Below are 15664 nucleotides of genomic sequence, written 5' to 3'. Positions count from 1 at the left end.
CTAACTAACAGGATCTTAATTTTCTTCCTAGGAATGCAAATGGAATAATCTGTGGCACAAATTTTGCCAAGCTGGAAATCGTGGCATGGGTGTGTAATGCATATATACAAAGCTAGATAACTAGATTTTTGTGTGCTTGCGTATACTCTCATCCACATTTATATACCGCATACACTGTAATCCCTCGTATTATGCAGGGGTTCAGTTCCAAGGATTACATGTATACGTGAAAATTGCATATAGCCTAACCCTTGGAGCTGCCTTGTGGCTAGCAGGTGAGTGGGAAGAAATCTCACACGAGAATCCCTAGCCTCCCAGAGCTGGAGCACCAAGCAGGCCTTGCCTAGCTAGCAAAGCCGAGCTTTAAAAAGCTCCTTTTGCCCCAGATCTGCTTGGGGTTACCCTGCATGAAAATAGCTTTAAGCTCCAGGCCTTGCTTGTTGGGCAAGGCCAGCTCACCTGGTGCAAACAGAGCTTTTCAGCTCTCTGTCTTGCTTGGGACTTGAGAAAAGAGCAGCGACTTTTGAAGTGTGGATCGCTCTGATCCTGCTTTGGTAACATGGTCAGTAAACTTTCCGTGCTTCAAAGCTCTCCGCAGCCACCTCCCCAGATCAGGGAGAAGGGAGACCATGCCTGCCTCTCCCCCACACCCCAGAAAACCGTGGCAGAGAGATGAGGCATCTCTGAGATGAAGCTGTCGCTGGGGAAGCAGTAGCATGCAAGAGAATCTGCCAGTCTCCCTCTGCTTGTGGAGAGCCTGAAAAGTGGGTCATGCCTGATAAACATGATTTTGGTTTCTTCTTATCAGTTCTGGCTGGCTTCCCCTATCTTGGAAGCTAATGCCTTGCCCCTGTAGCAATTACAGAGGACGGCTTCCCGGCCTGCTCCTCCTCTCCGCTTACTCTGTGCTTTGAGATCAGGCTGCTGAGCTCGCTGGAGACGGCAGTATCTCCAACAAGGGGAAGAGGCAAAGATCGGCGGAGGGCCGTGTTCTTCGCGTGGTTCATTCCCCGGTGCATATCCAAGTAGGGCTGGGAATAACTCTTCCCTGAAGCCCTGGGGAGCAGGTGCCAGTCAATGCAGACAATTGAGTGCAGACTCCATAAAAGGCAGATTAGGGAAGGGATGTAGGTCATGCAGAAAATCCCAGGCCATCTGTGGCTTCTCTGGGTAGGTTAGGAGAGACCCGCACCTGAAACCTTGGAAAGCTGCTGCCAGTCAGTGTAGACAATACAGAACTAAATGAACCAAGGGTCTGACTCTGTATAAGATTGCTTCCTATATTCCTAGTTAAACTAGACCTTTGTTCTGAACCATGAAGGATGGAATCCTGCTTTATTTTTAGGATAAGGACAAGGTTTTAAGGAACAGGCCATACTTTCTATGCAGAAGGTCCCAATTTTGGGCATCTCCAAATAGGGTTGGGGAAAGACTTGTCTCTGAAACTTTGGAGAGCTGCTGCCAGTGTAGACAGTACTGAGCTGGGTGGACCAATGGTCTGACTTGATATACAGGTGTGTTCAATGTGTGCACAACCACGCGCACACGTCAAACCCGGAAATGACCCAAAACGTCACAAAAAGGGACAGAACAGGGCATTTGCAGGCTTTTAAAATGGTGTTTCAGATGTACGCAATCTCCCTTGGACGCGTGGTGCCCTGGAACATAACCACCGCATAAATGGGGGGTTCCCTGTAATACATCTTCCTAAGACCTGCCAGCGATGGCAAAGGGACTGGCTAAGGGAGGCTGAGGAGAACCTTCCCTAAAGGAGGCACACCTTGTGGAGGAGCCCACAATGGGAAGCATCCTCGAGGGGGAGACAGGGGAGAGGTTGAGACTGTTCTAGATAGACTGTGCCTGCCACAGGAGGCTCCCTGCCGTCTCCATTCTCCAAAAACCCATCTGCATGTAGTCAAACCCCCACCATCAACACAGGAGGGAGACAATCAGCCGACTTAGCAAAACCCCAAGGTTGTGAAACCATTTTTTAAAAACCCTTTAATGAAGCATAAGAACATCAGAAGAGGCTGCTGGATCAGGCCAAGGGCCCATCTGGTCCAGCATTCTGTTGTCACAGTGGCCAAAGAGATGCCCCCATGGGAAGCCCATAGTAGTATAAAATTCAATCGTAGGTAACGCTTGAGAATTTGTAGAATTGTTGGAAGGGACCATGAGGGTCATCTAGTCCAACCCCTGCAACGCAGGAATCTTCTGCTCGAGGTGGGGCTTGCCCACAACTGTGAGATTAAGCATCTCATACCTGACCACTGAGCTATCCCTTGTAGCTCTGGGAGGCGAATAGGGGTCTCCTAACAACTCTTCACACCCTTAACAAGCTACAGCTCCCAGAATCCTTTGGGGGGGGAGCCATGGCTGTTTAAAGTGGTACTATAGTGCATTTAGGGGACGCGGGTGACGCTGTGGGTTAAACCACAGAGCCTAGGACTTGCCGATCAGAAGGTCGGCGGTTCAAATCCCCGCGACGGGGTGAGCTCCCGTTGCTTGGTCCCTGCTCCTGCCAACCTAGCAGTTCGAAAGCACGTCAAAGTGCAAGTAGATAAATAGGTATCACTCTGGCAGGAAGGTAAAGGGCGTTTCCGTGCGCTGCTCTGGTTCGCCAGAAGTGGCTTAGTCATGCTGGCCACATGATCCGGAAGCTGTACACCGGCTCCCTCGGCCAATAAAGCGAGATGAGCGCCGCAATCCCAGAGTCGGCCACAACTGGACCTGATGGTCAGGGGTCTCTTTACCTTTTTAGTGCATTGAATCAAAACTTAACAAAGATCCCCACATGCAGGACTGTTTATTTTAAAAAAATATCACTTACCAGCATTCAGGTGGCACTCTTTAATCTGGAACTGGAGCTCGTTTTCATTTGGAATGTCTTTCCATGTGGCGAGGAAAACTTGACGCTCTGTTAGTGGGTGGGAGAGAAGAAACGCAAGAGTTGTTTGAGACATCCTTACATCTCTCCATCCAGACTAGTTTTTCCCCCAGTCATTGGGCCATATTTCAGGCAGCGCAGTTTCTGAAACCCAACACCCAGAGGGAAAGATGCAAGAAGCAGATGAAAAGCACTCTTAAGCTAGACTACCATAATGTGGGGCTACCACTGAATCATAGAATCTTAGAGTTGGAAGGGACCCAAGGGTCATCTAGTCCAACCCCCAGCAATCCAGGAATCTCAGCTGAAGACTGCTCTGAAGCTACAGTTGCTGCAGAACGCTGCCGCCAGGGCACTAAGCCACACGTCAATCCAGAGTCGTGCTGTTTTCTTTCGCTCTTAATTTAAAAATCCTTAATGGTTCACAAATCACACTGTCAAACACCAACAGAGTAAATTAAAACTATAAAACCATTTTCTAAAACAGCAGCAATCCTATAGATGGTTCCATGATGAAATTTCCCCCGAGTCCTAACTGGCAATAACCTCAAGAAAGCATGAGAGAACAGGTGTGCCTTTTTACACCCAGTGAAACTGGAGTAAAGATTATGACCGACAGGCCTCCAGTGGCAGGGAGTGCCACAGGGAGGGTGAAACAACCGAGAAGGTCCTTGACTGTATCACCACCCTCAGGTCCTCCCTCGCAGGAGGCACCCCAAGAAGGCTCCCCTCCAAGGATGTCAATGACTGAGCTGCCCATAACTGGAACATGGGTTTTGCCAAGTGTTTAGGCCCTGAGCCATTTAAGGCTTTGGAAGTCAATGACAACGCCTTAAAACGGACTTGGACATGACTAGCCAGCCAATGCAGATCACGATAAAGAGGCATAATCTGACGCTGAAATGGTGTGTAACTCAGCAACCAGGTGACATCATTCTGCACCTACTGCAGATTCCAAACAGTCTTCAAGGGCTGCCCCACATAGGATGCACGGCAGTAATCCAGGCACGAGGTTATTACAGCTATTATCTCTGACTTCCACTGGCTGCTAATGCATTTCTGGTACTGATTTTTTGCTAGTAGATGTTGATGATAACGATAATGATGATGATAACGATAATAATAATAATAATAATAATAATAATAGCAGCAGCAATAATGATAATGATGATGATTCAATTTCTTACCCACCCCTTCACTAGAAGGTCTCAGAATGGGTTATAGCAATTCAAAAACAAAATATTAAGAACAGTTTGAAACAAATTACAGTTACAAGAACAGGGTGTGTCCTAAATCTCTCAAGTGTCACTGGGGCCAGGTAAAGAGGTGTGTCTTCCAAACATTAGTCGTTTGAGTTTATACTCGTGTTTATGATGATATAGTATCCTGTGCTGCTTTTTAAAAAAACGTGAAATCGCATTGTATTTCTTTGTGATATGCTTAGGATACCGTAAACCGCTTAGGGATTGCTTTAAAGTACAAAGCAGACTAAAAATTGCTCAATAAATAAATGTCAATAAATAAATGTCGATCGCATCCTTTTTGGCCTTGAAGGGCATCCTTCCTCTTTACCCATCCCATCTCCCCTCTGCCACTCTTGTTCCCAGACGGATCTGGATCTGGCGGAAGCAGAAGAGACTGGCCCCCTTCCTCGACATCTCACTTTGCCCTCCGCCTGAGGTCAAGCGACGGAAGAGGCCCCACTTACCCATTTTGCCATCCTCGACGAAAAGCACGTTGAGGGGAATAAGGCAGCTGAAGTAGAAGACATCAATGTTGTTCTTGACAGCCACCTGCCAGGAAGAGAAAGAAGAAAGAGGGAGAAAGTGATTGGCATCCCGCTTCTCCAATTAAGGGTCACCAAGGGGCGGGGGGAAGAGATGGGGTTTCCTAGGGGGGGAAAACTGAATCAGAAGGTGGTCTAGGAAATGAGAATTCCCCCACCAATCTCATTTTTAGCACTGAGCAACCCCTTTGGTCTTAACGCTGCAACCCCTTTTCCACTGCTTTTTTCCCTGGGGGGACGCAGGGGTACACATGCCCCTAAACATTTTGTGAATCTGAGTTTGGCCTCATTGAGGGGCAGTATTTCAATATGAGTAGGAAAATGAGAGTACCCCTAAACATTTTTTAAGAAAAAAAGCACTGCTCTTTTCACTTAATGTGTCTCTGCATCCTCCACTGCCACTCTGAAATAAATCCTAAACAATCATAGGGCTGTAGGACAGGAAGGGACTCCAGGGGTCATCCAAACCAACCCCCTACAATGCAGGAATCACAGCTGAAGAATCCCTGACAGATGACCATCCAGCCTCTGTTTAAAAACCTCCAGCGAAGGAGAGCAGTTCAGTTGGGCTTTCTGTTTCCATGGAAAAGGAAATAGCTGGGTGACAAGAGCGCCTGCTTGGCATGCAGAAGGGACCAGTCACTAGTGAGTAGTGAGCAGTACTGAACTAAGTACCAGGCCAAGAGTCTGACTCAATACAGTGGTACCTCGGGTTACATACGCTTCAGGTTACAGACTCCGCTAACCCAGAAACAGTACCTTGGGTTAAGAACTTTGCTTCAGGATGCGAACAGAAATCGTGCTCCGGCAGCACGGCGGCAGCAAGAGGCCCCATTAGCTAAAGTGGTGCTTCAGGTTAAGAACAGTTTCAGGTTAAGAATGGACCTCCGGAACGAATTAAGTACTTAACCCGAGGTACCACTGTACAAGGAAGCTTTCCCGTGCAGCTGCCCTCGGTGCCCGTAGTCAAAGCAATCCTGCCCACCCTCCAGACCCCCTGCCTTGTGGAGGGCAGTGTTGAAGTTCAATTATTGTTTGTGGCCAATGGCCATTGCAATATAAACATAAAACACAGGGACAAGCAGAGCAGTGGGAAACAATGGATAAACTCAACTCTGATGGAGTTACCTATTTGCCTTCCCTGATACGGAAGCAGAAACAAGAAGTCTCACTGGAAAACCCTCCCTAGGGAAAGACCTGTTATGAGGATATGTTGCCACTGGAAAGTTTTTGCACAGATCCAACATGGCGGGAGCCAATGGGCAACAATTAACTCCATGGGGATACTACCTTTGAGTTATCGCAGTTCCGACACGTAAGAAAGGGGACTGGAGGGATCCTTAAAAGCACTGCCCAATAAGCCTGCGTGACATCCCTGACAAAATACATGTGAAACAACTTCTAGTTAAATTTGAAAAACTGGGTTCCAGCCATGGCTGAATTCTGCCAGGGGCTCACAGCTCACGGTGTTTTGCTTTGAACCATTTCATCCTAAAGTACATAAACACTCTATCCAAATGGCCGCATGCTATGTTTGTGGATCGATTCCGCTCTGCAGCGAGGCATGGCCAAACCCAAGCGCATCACAGATATGCCACTGCCTTGAGATTGGGGCTCCCTGGCAACTGCGGCAGCAGCTGTAGCCATCAGGGGCCTCAGCTGTCCAGTCTTCCTTCCCCCCCCCCCCAGCCCAGCAAGCCAGTCTGCTATTTTGCTCGATGCCGACGGCTCTCAGTAGACAGAAGCGAGATGCCAGAGAAGGAAAGGCGAGCTTCAGTGGCTACCGTTAGTGTCAGGAACACCAGCTATTAGGGAATATAGCCGTGTATATGTTGGGGAGAGATCTGCATCTGAGTGTTGCTGGTGATCACAACCTCTTGCAACCCCCTTACGGTTTCTCTTTCTCAGTGGAGACTAACTGTCCCCCCTCTCTGGGGTGAGGAATAGGTTTTATCCCCATTATGGGAGTGTCTCCAAACGAACAGGGAGCTGCCCTCTATTAGAGCATTTTTACTCCACGCATCAGCCAAAAAGGTTCCCAGAGCAGCTTGCATACAATCCTTTAAAGCAAGGCAGTCTCTGCCCATGGCTAATGGCAGGGGATGATGGGAGATGAGAGCCCAGCAACATCCAGAGCAGCGGTTCTCAACCTGTGGGTCCCCAGATGTTGTTGGACTACAACTCCCATCATTCCTGAGCTCTGGTCTTGCTAGCTAGGGGTGATGGGAGTTGTAGTTCAACAACATCTGGGGACCCACAGGTTGAGAAAGGCTGACCCAGAGGATCACGGCTTCCACACTTTATCGGACTTGGTCAACGCAGCCCTAATGATGCTCTAAACCAGGGTTTGCCAAACTTGGGTCTCCAGCTGTTTTTGGACTACAATTGCCATCATCCCTGACCACTGGTCCTGCCAGCTAGGGATGATGGGAGTTGTAGTCCAAAAACAGATGGAGACCCGAGTTTGGGAAACCCTGCTCTAATCCACTCCCCATTATTCCTACTTCTGGCAGCTCTCTACTGCCAACTGTGCACTGGTTGGAATACTGTGATGCCCTCTATGTCGGGGCTACCCTTGGGTTGGTCCAGGGGCTGCAGCTAGTGCAGAATGTGGCAGATAGGCTGTTTGTGGTGGCAAACTCCTGCCAGCGTAGGACACTTTGCTTGCAGGATTTGCTCTGGCTGCCAATCTGTTACCAGACCATGCTCAAGGTGTTGGTACTAGCATATAAGGCCTTATACAGCTCAGAACCAGGCTAGTTGAGCCTTATCCAGGAGGTTCCAGAAATCTTGGAAGCAGTATCTCTGAGCAGGACCTTCAGTGTGGCTGCCCCTGCTTTGTGGAACAGCATCCCTGTTAAGATACAACAGGTGCCCACTCTGTACTTTCCAGAAATATTTGAAGCCATTTTGGTTCCGATAGGCTTTCCCAGCTGGTTAAAGGCGACTTTGCTACAAGTCCCCACTTGTTGACATGTTAGTCTTGTTTTAAAAGCGTTGAATGTTTTAAAACTGTTTTTCCTTATGTGCAAATCACCTTGAGGTGGCAGTTTAGAAGGTGATTAATAGATTTTACCATAATAAAAATAAATCGCACCCCCTCCTGGAGTTTCTCTCTTGGCCCAAAAAACTAGCTCCGGGATTTTGGAATGCTGAATTTCTGCACCAAGTAAAACTGACACGTGCTACTGCCACCCCCTGGAGGAGGGGCGCCAGCCAGAAAGCAGAACGCTCTTGTGAGCTGCACTTGTGTTTTAAGAGCGTGCCAAGTGCCAGGTGGCTCAAGAAGCAGCTAAGCATGTCAAGCGAAGAAAATGTTCCAAATTCGAACATTCCACCGACAAACGTCAATACAACAGGCACAAGCTGAGTCAGAAGGGTGGCCTGCCTCCCTGGAAAGAGCTCTCGAGAAAAGATCTGGGTCCCAAAGGCCGTTCTCTGAAACAGGGACATAAATTGAGCAACAGGGCGTAAGAACGTAAATAGAGAGCCCTGTGGCACCAGGCCAGTTACCCATCTAGTCCAGCATCCTGTTCCCCAGAGTGACCAAGCAGATGCCCTAAAGGGAAACCAGAAAGCAGGGTCTGAGCACAAGAGCCCTCTCTCCTTCTGCAACTGGTATTCAGAAGTGTCACTGCCTCCATAGCCATCCAGGCTAGTAGCCTGGCTGATAGCCTTCTCCTCCATGAATTTGTCCCAGCCTTTTTTTATGGAACTGTAGATTTGGAAGGGACCCCAAGGGCCATCTAGTCCAACCCCCCTGCAATGCAGGAATCTCAGCTAAAACAGACCAGAGCCAGGGCTTTTTCTGCCGTGGCCCCGATCTGGTGGAACACTCTGTCACAAGAGACTAGGGCCCTGTGGGACTTGACATCTTTACAGAGCCTGCAAGACGGAGCTGTTCCACCGGGCCTTTGGCCAAGGCACAGTCTGACCCCCTCTCTCCTTCTGTAATCCTCATAGAACTCTAACCCACTGGTTGCCATTAATTTGATTCTGAATTGATTTTAGAATGCATTTTAATTAATTGACTGTGTGATTTTATGTACACTGTGGTATTTTCACTTGTTAGCTGCTCTGAGCCTGGCTTTGGCCGGGGAAGGCGGGATACAAATAAAATTTTATTCTTATTTTTTATTTTTATTATTCATGGCAGATGGCCATCCAACCTCTGCTTAAAAACCTCCAAGGAAGAAGAGGCCACAACGTCACAAAGGAGACCATTCCTCTGTCAAAATGCTCTTCCTGATGTTCTCAGAATTTCCTTTCTTTTAACTTGAAGCCATTGGTTTGAGTCCTACCTTCCAGAGGAGGAGAAAACAAGCTTGTTCCCTCTTCTATGGGACAGGCCTTGAGATATTGGAAGGTGGCTTTCATATGCCCTCTCGGGCTCTTCTTTTCCAGGCTAAACATTTTAAAGCCATCTAGGTTCATGGCCAGCCCTGCCTCCTGTGGGAGGGAGTTCCATAGTTTAACTATGCCCTGCATGATGGGAGGACTTTATTGTATCTGTTTTGAATCTTCCAGCATTCAGCTTCATTGGATGTCCACAAGTTGTAGTGCTATGATAGATAAAAGTATTTCTCCACCTATCTAGCCACGCCATGCATAAGATTATAAACTTTTATCATGTCAGGTTTCTAAGAGTCCTTCTTGAGTAAGTCAACAGTGAAGCAGCCTTTCTAGAGGAGGCAGGCAGGTGGGATATGTGCTTGGATTGCAAAATGCTTTTCAGAACCATTCCTGTCGGTGGTTTTCCTCAAAATGCTTCTCGAGTTCTGTGGCTTCCAGGTGTTTCAAAGGGCTGCCCCGAAGGTGAAGGAGCAAATCAGTTGTTCATTTCTGATTAAACGTTAAGAAGATGTTTCTCACGCTTTGAGCTGCCGACAGCAGAACAGGGAGCCTCATAAAAAGTTTGGATCCTCCTTTGTTAGGGGTTTTAAAGGAGCGGCTGGATGGTCCCCTTAGCAGGGATGCTATCAGAGTGCATCCATTTAAGTCCAGCGTCCTGTTCCATTATGTGGGTTCAAACTCCATTAATCTTTAGTTATCAGGCCTAATCTACCTTGAAGGGCCACTTCAAAGCCCTGCAAGGAGATGATCCAGGAAGAAACAAAGGAAAAATCCCTTCTGAGATGGCGTTCCCACCTTTTCCTTTGCCGTGCAGGCAAGAAACCTCCTACCAGTAGTGAAGGCAGGAAGTAAATATGGAATTAGGGGGTTGACCTGCCTCTGATGCATTCCTCAAAAGTTTAACTACCTGCCAGTGATGTGATGGGCGGAGACAACCCACATCACGGATCCTGTTTCTTCCCAAAGGAGAACCAAAATTCAGAGGCCTTGCCTGCAGTCTGCTAAAATTTGCCCACAATGTCTGCAAAACTCTAGGCAACTAGGATTCAGAGATAGGCAGCCTGAACCTTGAGGTTCGTCGCAGGTGTATTTGGGGCCTCTCAGGATGTTTTCAGCTCCACCCTTTCCCCATCTTCCCCAAAGACATACATGCAGAAACTGCTACAGCCGCACCTCTTGGCACCAAAGCAACAGCCTCCAAGCGCCGAGGCTGCTATTTCGAGCCACCTGCCTGAAGGTTCATTAATAAACCATGAAGGCACCAGAGAGAACAGCTGAAAGGAGAAGCCGGCACCTTAAGCAGTTAATTAACCTTGAATTTTGTCGCCGGGCGAAACCTCCACAGGTATCTGGTGCCTCTGCACTGGCCCCAATCAAGTCACACAACCAAACAGAGAGCTGGATCTGACTAGACAGGCGAGTTGCAGCCCCCAAACCCAGAGATGCGCTTTGGTTGCTACTGCGTCTCACATTTAAATTTAATTTGATTTATTTACTTCACCATGTTTATATACTGCTCAATGGTAACAGAAAGAACGAAACAAAAGAAACGTCCGGGGGGAGGGGAATCCAAAGTTGGAAACAACTATTTAAAGCAGTGGCATGCAGGTGTGGCAAGAAGATTCAAGGACAATCAATGAAACATTTAAACATTTGAGTCTAGTATAGTTTAGTAAAAAAAAAAATTGCTTTACAGTGGTACCTCAGGTTAAGAACTTAATTCGTTCTGGAGGTCCGTTCTTAACCTGAAACTGTTCTTAACCTGAAGCACCACTTTAGCTAATGGGGCCTCCCGCTGCCGCCACTGCACGATTTCTGTTCTCATCCTGAAGCAAAGTTCTTAATCTGAGGTACTATTTCTGGGTTAGCGGAGTCTGTAACCTGAAGCATCTGTAACCTGAGGTACCACTGTATTTGCCGACTATGAATAGGTATCTTTTCAAAACAAGAGCAAGACCATCAAGTGAAGTCCTTCCTTCTGCCTGTGCCAAGCACCACCAAACAAAGTCACTGGATAACCCCAGGTTCCAGGTCAAGGAGAGCCAATGCAGTGCTTGCTAGGTATTGGTGGATGCCCATCAGAACCAATGGCCATGCTTGGCAGGGGCTGATGGGAGTTCCGTCAACGTGTAGTGAGCATGTTGTCAACCCTATTCTAGTTTGACCAGAGTGGGAAGGAGAGAAAGCTTGCCTTGTTCCCCAGACGGAGCTTCAAAAAGCTTAAAGATTCTGTTACGATTCCCCCTCTGCAAACCCCAGACATCCCAGGCTCTTCTCCCCCCGCCAATGCCCCTTCCCCAATTCTCCTCCACCCCAGCCCCGCTCCACACCTGGAGGTTGTTGAGAGGCTCCATCTTCATGACTGGTCCCAGGGTGTTGAGAGGAAGAGACACATCAATGCTCTGGTTTGGCATCAGAGGGGTGTGGATGGCCAGTGGGGTGCTGGGGATGACCCCAAAACTGGGGAAAGAAGATGAAAGGCTCAGAGAAAGAAGGCAGAGGATCTCTCTCTTTTTGAGGTGGGGCGAAGACACTGAAAGAACTGCTTTTCTGGATGAGGGTGGTTGGGGTGGTCTGCTAGTCTAGCATTCATTGTTGAACAAATATAATAAATCATCATCAACAACAACCACCGGCCAGCCAGATGCCTCTGGAAAGCTCACAGGAAGGGCCAGAGACACGGACAGAGAAACACGTCATCCCATTAAGAACAAACAAGCTTGCAGAGCGTTCCACTTGCAAGATTTAATGTTTCACAAATAGCTATACAACATGGTCCCACATCAGGTAGAAGTCCCCGAATCTATGGCACATGCACTGCAATTTCTATTCTGATCTGGAAAGAGAAATTTACCCTCCTCTGACTCCCCCTCTTGCCAGGTAATCCAGATCAAAGACTGGCAATCAGAACTGGTTTATCCAGTAAGGTCTCATATATTTCTGGACTAACTTTTTCCCTCATTGGGCATAGGAAGTCAAAGGACAGGCTGAATTAGTTTAGTTAGATAAAACTGCATATTTGGGGTAGCTGTATTTTTTATGTTCATCAAAATATAAAATATATCAAAATATAATTTATGTTAATCAAAATGTAATTTTCACTTTTAGCCATGTACATAATAAAACTGTGCCAATCAGTTGTGCTTCAAGCCTCGTGCCCATTTTATTTTATTATTGAATTGTCCCATAAGAGCTCTTTGCCATAGTTTGTTGTACAAATTTGTAGCACCCTCTGAGTTCTTCCTGTATCTTGTTATGGGGAGCCTCTTTGCTAGCAGAAGAGAACTTTCTAGAGGTTTAAACTGTAAGTTAATATTGTCTCCCGTGAAAAGACTGAGGAGAGCCAGCTCCGGATGCTTAGAGACATTTAGTCCAGTAATTGCTTTTATTCTTGTTTTTACTGTTGTTGTCTGTGTTTTTAATATCTCTTTTTATACCCTTTTAATTCTGTTAGTGTTTAATTACATTGTCCTTTCTATGCTAGCTTGTTCTATTTTATCTATGTAATCTGCCCTGAGTCCCGGACTTCCTCCCAGAACCAAGCCGCTTTCCCACATGCCCACTGCGTGTGTTGATTAGTTTTGCCCTGTATTAATAATTTTAATAATGTTGCTATTTCTACCCCACCCATTTGGCTGGAGTCTTAAAGATCACCAAACAGATGGAGCGGCACAAACCAAACATGAGAAATACTAGTTTTCTCAGGGGTGGGGGAAGACTCAACCATCACCAAATGCCGGCAGGGTACAGCCTGGAGAGAGGGATGACTCCTGCCACCCCTGGAGAAGAGGCAAAAGGCTTCAGAGGACCTGTCTGATTCTTCCAGGAGGAGACGTCATCCTTATCAGGAATGCCCTCCAGCAGAATCAGGCAAACAGACTCCAGGCAACCACCCCTGTCACTCAGCGGCCTTACCTGTTCTTGTTAAACTGAATGGCAAAGTCCGTCATGTGCTGCAAAGCTTTGTTGGTGAAGCTCATGTCCATGTAGATGTGCCCTTGCCGGTGACTGAAGGTGCCGGAGATCTCCAGGCCTTTGGCTTTCACGGCCGGCAGCCACACCTGAAAGGTTATTGGGGAAACCGTGGTCAAGAGTCAAATGGGGCTGGGCCTGGCGAGATGCTTACGTCCTGCCTTCTCCATTTCAAAGGCGGCTAGCCTCAGCAATTGAAAAGTAATCAGGTCCTGATGGCTGATGAAATCATTTTTGGATGGTTGAGAGAATCAGGTTTTTTTAAACCAACTTTCATGGGACAGCCCAGCATAGAGAGTTCAAACCCGAGGACTTCCTGCCATTAACAGGAAGATTGTTAAGAGAGGTGCCAAAGCACCAATACGAATTGCTGGGTGAATTTCCTGGGGCAGGGAGTTCCACAGCCTGGGTGTTGCAACAGAGAAGGCTCTTTCAAGGTGCCTTAAGACAGTGGGGGGGGGATGCATTGCCGGGGGGGGGGGTTCCTCCCGTGCTGACCTGAGCAAATGGGGAAGGATGGCACAAGAGGAGGCCATCAAGAGTGCAGAAGATGGAGCAGACTCGCTCTCTTGTTGCTCCAGAGGGCAGGATTAGAAGCAGTGGCTGGAAATGGCAGGGAAGTAGATTTTGGCAACACATACTGGGAAGCTTCCTAACAGTGAGGGCTGTTGGGCAATTGAATAGGCTGTCTTGGGTGGTGGTGCTATGGCCTTCCCTGGAGCTATCAGGGATGCTGTAGCTGTTGTAGATCCTTCACTGAGCAGGGGGTCAGGCTAGATAGGCTAGATGACCACCAGATCATCCAACACTACAATTTCTATGATTTTAATGCTTAAACCATCTAGCTTGGAACCAAACTGGCAGACAAGGGAAGCGTGATTAGAGGGCTGCCATGTTTAAAAAAAATAAATCCCTTTTTGCTCAGGCTTTCCCTGATCATTTGCTCTAGACTGGGTTGTCCTGTTTTCCCCTCTAATGACAATTTGTGATGTAGGTATAGATTTAATGTATTATGCTTCGGGATTTTCCACAGTGAGCGGTATATAAATGATTCCAAATAACTAAATGTGGAACAATGGGGAGGGGGAGTAGAAAACAAAAACAGTTTATTGTAGCCTAAAGTGAAACCGCCAGACAAATTGTACTGGGAAAGGTGTAATGCTGCAGCCACTCTCTCTCTGCAAGTACCGATTTGGGTGCCATGTATCCTCCGGGCGCCATCCCAATGCCGGAAGAGAGCTCAAAGAGGTCGTTGAGTCCGCTGCTGACCACGGCCGGCGTCGGAGACGGGGCGAAGGTTGCTGGAACCGATGATGGAATGAAGGTCTGCCCCACCTGGAAGCAGGAAACGGAGGAGGAAAGGGACGATGGCATCTCAGCGTTTTGCACACAGTGGATGCCTTTATTAAATAAACCACAAACTCGGGTTATATCCTGAATATTTCAAAGCTCTTTACCGGAATCTCGTTGAATTATCAAGAGTGCCAAATAATGGATTTGCATACCAATGCGCTCTGCAAATTTAATCCCCGCAATCATCTCCCCCATCACCTTCGCAGGGTGAGCGTCCTTTGAAAACCGCCTGCCTAAGAGTCCTCCCTTCTTCTCAAAAGGCTTTGGAGGGTGGGGAGGGCCGCGGGGGTGCCGAGGGCGGAGGGCGAGCGAGGGACACTCAGGGGAGCTCTTTAGCCCAGGTGGTACTAATCAGCTCTCATTTCCATTCCTGCATTCTCAAGCACTTGCAAAAAAAAAAGGCACCCAGGACATTAAAATGATCAGGAGTTTGTAAGAATTCAGGAAGCCGAGGGCAAAGGGGGCGGGGTACAAAACTCAGAAAGAAACAACTGGCCCTGTATAAACCCATGAAGAGCCAGCATAGTGTGGTGGTTAGAGCAGCCTTTCTCAACCTTGGGCCCCCAGAAGTTCTTGAACTACAACTCCCATCATCCCTGACCACCGGCCATGTTGGCTAGGAATGATGGGAGTTGTAGTCCAACAGCATCCAGGGACCCAAGGGTGAGAAAGGCTGGGTTAGAGTGTCAGACTAGGACCAGTGTTTAAATCCCCACTCAGCCATGAAACTCACTGGGTGACCTGGGAGGGAAACTGCCTCTCAGTCTAGCCTACCTCAGAGGATAAAATGGCGATGGGTCTTTTCCCCCAGACTACTTGGGCTTGCAGCTGAGGACTGAAGCTGGGATATCCTGCAATGCAAAGCGAGGCTCCACCACCGAGCAACGGCCCTTCCTCTGAGTATTTAGGGCACCTCTGGTGCGTGTGTTGGAAAGGGCCTGTGGGAAGGGGATGGAGAGGAAAAGAGAACAGAGCATTGTGTTCCAAGGGGGTAAAATGAATGGGGGAGACTTACTGCTGGGCTGCCTCCAATTCCCCCGCCAAGGTCACTGCCAAGCTGCAAGAGAGAAAGAATCAGGGAGAAGGGGGGAAAGAGAAAGGGGGGGAGAGTTCATTTCAGCGAGGTTGTCAGGTGCCAGAAAAACAAAGGACCCCAAGAAGTGCTGCAACACCACACGCCCCGTCCCTTTCACCGTGAGCAGACTAGTCGCCCAGCAGGAGCATCAATATAGCAAAGGCGAGGACAGCCACGAGCCTGAAACCCCAAAAAGTCCGCAGGGAGTAAAAGCTGAATCCAGGCAAAAGCAAGAAAA

General features: G+C 48.0%; 1 protein-coding gene across 2 annotated transcripts in view; it reads right to left on the bottom strand.

Moving 5' to 3' along the window:
- Positions 1 to 15664, bottom strand: part of AP2B1 (adaptor related protein complex 2 subunit beta 1) — a 57227-nt gene that overhangs the window by 5771 nt on the left and 35792 nt on the right. For both annotated transcript variants that reach the window (XM_053366936.1, XM_053366935.1), the window contains exons 15-20: positions 15367 to 15408; positions 14187 to 14333; positions 12942 to 13087; positions 11357 to 11486; positions 4596 to 4680; positions 2831 to 2917 (exon numbers count right to left, since the gene is read on the bottom strand). In XM_053366936.1, coding sequence (XP_053222911.1) covers positions 2831 to 2917; positions 4596 to 4680; positions 11357 to 11486; positions 12942 to 13087; positions 14187 to 14333; positions 15367 to 15408 — 637 coding nt within the window. The remainder of the gene's footprint in view (positions 1 to 2830; positions 2918 to 4595; positions 4681 to 11356; positions 11487 to 12941; positions 13088 to 14186; positions 14334 to 15366; positions 15409 to 15664) is intronic.

The sequence above is a fragment of the Podarcis raffonei genome, chromosome 15 (genome assembly GCF_027172205.1).
Source record: "Podarcis raffonei isolate rPodRaf1 chromosome 15, rPodRaf1.pri, whole genome shotgun sequence".
Lineage (NCBI taxonomy): Eukaryota > Metazoa > Chordata > Lepidosauria > Squamata > Lacertidae > Podarcis > Podarcis raffonei.
This window is presented reverse-complemented; position numbering and strand designations above follow the sequence as displayed.